The following is a 3,146-nucleotide window of genomic DNA, read 5'->3' as shown; positions in this document are numbered from 1 at the left end:
CTCTACAGACAAATGTCTAAGAGACGATTTTTTTTTTTTACTAAACAATAAGAAAAATAATAAGAAAAGCTGTAAGGTTGATACAAAAAAAGACAGATTTTAGTTTAGATCAATTTTAATAGATTTTAAAATCTATGACGGAAGATAATGCTTCTCTTTTTAACTACATAAATAAAATCTAAAAGATCTAATGACGTGGATTCAGGATATTCAGCGCCAAAATGATATTTATCCATGTTTTCTTAACAAATTATGACCGACAAGTCACAAAATCAATCCAAAAAAATATTAGAATAATATAAAAAATATCCTTATTTTATAAATTTCCTTAAACCCCATTTGAATAGAAGTGACTGAATCGAAGCCCTACCCGAGTCGACGCCACGCCCTCTCTAGTCGGGAAAAGAACGCAGAGAAAGAGAATCAGCTCCAGACAATCGAAGATGATTATCCCAGTTCGTTGTTTTACCTGCGGCAAGGTACGCCTATGGTCTGATGCCAACATCAATTTCATTTGTAAAACCTAAGTTTTTTGGGGGTTTTTGTGACTTGGTCAAAAAGATTTAGGTTTTACAAATGAAATTGATGTTGGTATCAGACCTAATTTTATTGCTATGGAAAACATCAGACCTAAGATTATCCTTGAAAACCGCTCACTAACGTTAAGTTTGGTCTGTGTTTTGTAGGTGATTGGAAACAAATGGGACACATATCTTGACCTTCTCCAGTCGGATTACTCCGAAGGGTGAGAACCTGTTTTCCTCATTATCTAAATACTAATAACATCTTTCTATATCGTGTTGTGCTAACTGGAATGCTTTTCTATTCGTTCTGCTGTATATAATACATTTTTGTTTTAGTACACTTTGTGTAGTCCACAAAATGCAGTTATTTTCTGATAATGCTACTTCCACAATGTGCTGTTTTATCTTTCTTGTCACACCAGAGTTCAAATGTTTTCTTGATTATCGTAATCAAGGGTATGCAGTATCTGTTCCGCATCATAGTGATTCTGCTTAGGTAGTGTGTATCTGCAAATGTGCAGTGCATCAAATGCGATCAGCGATTACTTTGAAAATTTGTTTTTGCCATTGTGAAATATAATTATGTTTTGCAATTTTAAGCTTGAGACAATTAGGGAAACTTCTTAGGGAAGCAGGATAATTTTTTTTTGATAAGTAGAAGAAGGATAAAAGTTCATTGGAATTATTGTCTAAAAGTGGATTTGAAAAGGGGTTTGATCATAAAGAAAGTGATCTTGTGCATGAACTTGCATTCTGCTATGTTTTATAGACATTATGATATATTTTGGCAAGATCTGATAAGTTATTTGGACTTGAACAACATATGAATGCATATGTGTGTGTTCTATATAAATATGTGTGTGCATGCACATGCATGTATTTTGGGTATTACAATCTCAACCCCCGCCCCCCCCCCCCCCCCCCCCCAAAACCCATATATCCTCGTTAGCTATTTCATTGTAAGTGGCATTGTTTATGTCCCTCACCTTAGTTGGGATTGGCTTTGATACCATTTGTAATGACCCACGGAAAGCTGAAGTTATATTTAGGCCCATACTCTAAAAGGACTGGTCAATATTATTATTGGAGCTCCTATTACTTATAAAAAGAAATATTATTATTGGAGTTCCTAGGACTCATTATAAAGGTGAGAAGTTCTTATTCCAAGCAATGTGGGACATCATTCACGATCTTCCCATATTCAATACATGTTATTACATTTAGTGACAGATATCACAATCTTTCACTAGACTGATAGTATATGAACCATACAATATTTTTTCTTGATGGCTTGCTCTGAGTATTGCCAGTGCATAGCAGAACAAGTTTTTGATGGAAAACAGGAGAAAACGTGGTCGGATTCATATACATCTAATCACTACTAACTACCCTTGGGTTTACAAATTCTGCACATGCTGATTATGTGTTGGCTTGAGAAAGCCCTTTATGGGTTTAAGCAAGCACTTTTTGTGCTTGTTTTTTCCTATTATTTTCTATCAAATTAGAGAAACAGGACAATATTTCCATGATACAGACTAAAAAACAGTCACCAATTATACACCGAAAGGGAGATGTTCCCAAGCCTTCATTTAACACCATTTGTGTTCTACCTGACATGTACGTGGTGCTTTATGCAGCAGAATGAAGAATCAGGTTTGCTCAATGTTTATTAGCAATATATAGATCTCCATATTAGTTCATAGATTAGGTGCCCCTGATGCCTCCACTTCAAACAATAAATCGCAACATGGTGAAAATAGTTAATACTGTAGACACCATTACATTGCATTAGTCCTGATATAAGAATAGCTTTGCAGTCAATATTACTTGATGATACTGATTACTTTGTTTGCAGAGATGCTCTTGATGCATTGGGGTTGGTTCGTTACTGCTGTAGGCGAATGCTTATGACTCATGTTGACCTCATTGAGAAGCTTCTGAATTACAATAGTAATCTCTCTCTCTCTCTCTCTTTCTCTCTCTCTCTCTCTATCCACACACACACACACATATATGCCCTGTTTAGGCAAATGCTTCTGGCTTTATTGTCGCCACATTTGCACTTTGTTGCAGCTTTGGAGAAGAATGAAAACAGTTGATGAATGGATTACAATTGACCAGAAGTTGGTTTTACAGAGTGTCATGTTACCTTTTTTTTGGTCTTTGTGCCTGTCCATGTCTTCCCTGTTTTGTTCAGCCAGATACAGGGGAAATATTTATAGAATGGGTTCGAGTAGATTATGTTGATTTAGCTTCCATCATAAATTGTCTTGACGTGTAAGGTATGAATGTATCGACTAAATCAAAATGTTTGTTATCAGATGTGGTTATGCTTTCGGATAAATTGATAATCAATTAGATGTAATGTGGATTGTGATATAGTGGAGTGTTTATTTGTGATGCGATCCAATGAACACATCTTGTTTTATATTCTTACCCACATATTCTACAATTAGCTTTAGTCAAAATGTCTACTACAAAATCGGGGGAGGAGTCTGTCTTTATTTACTAAAAGAGAAAGAGAAGATGGGTTTATGCAATTATGAGTATGCCATACTGAATCTTTATGGATTTGGATTCCCTAAAATTTTTGACTGAACTCTAAGGCCTAGAGTGAGAGAG

General features: G+C 35.3%; 1 protein-coding gene across 1 annotated transcript; it reads left to right on the top strand.

The window, feature by feature from the left end:
- Positions 1-216: 216 nt before the first annotated feature.
- Positions 217-2,903, top strand: LOC121258491 (DNA-directed RNA polymerases I, II, and III subunit RPABC5). The gene is made up of 4 exons (XM_041160016.1): positions 217-479; positions 687-745; positions 2,380-2,474; positions 2,598-2,903. The coding sequence occupies exons 1-4, from the start codon at positions 444-446 to the stop codon at positions 2,621-2,623; spliced, it is 216 nt and encodes a 71-aa protein (XP_041015950.1). The 5' UTR covers positions 217-443; the 3' UTR covers positions 2,624-2,903.
- Positions 2,904-3,146: the final 243 nt, after the last annotated feature.

This window comes from Juglans microcarpa x Juglans regia, chromosome 3S, assembly GCF_004785595.1.
Source record: "Juglans microcarpa x Juglans regia isolate MS1-56 chromosome 3S, Jm3101_v1.0, whole genome shotgun sequence".
NCBI lineage: Eukaryota > Viridiplantae > Streptophyta > Magnoliopsida > Fagales > Juglandaceae > Juglans > Juglans microcarpa x Juglans regia.
Note: the sequence above shows the minus strand (reverse complement) of the source record. Positions and strands in the feature narration are given on the sequence as shown.

Coding starts and splice junctions, on each gene's coding strand:
- LOC121258491 (XM_041160016.1), top strand. CDS start 444: ATGATTATCCCAGTTCGTTGTTTTACCTGCGGCAAG. Junction 480..686: donor GTTGTTTTACCTGCGGCAAG/GTACGCCTATGG, acceptor TGTGTTTTGTAG/GTGATTGGAAACAAATGGGA. Junction 746..2,379: donor CAGTCGGATTACTCCGAAGG/GTGAGAACCTGT, acceptor CTTTGTTTGCAG/AGATGCTCTTGATGCATTGG.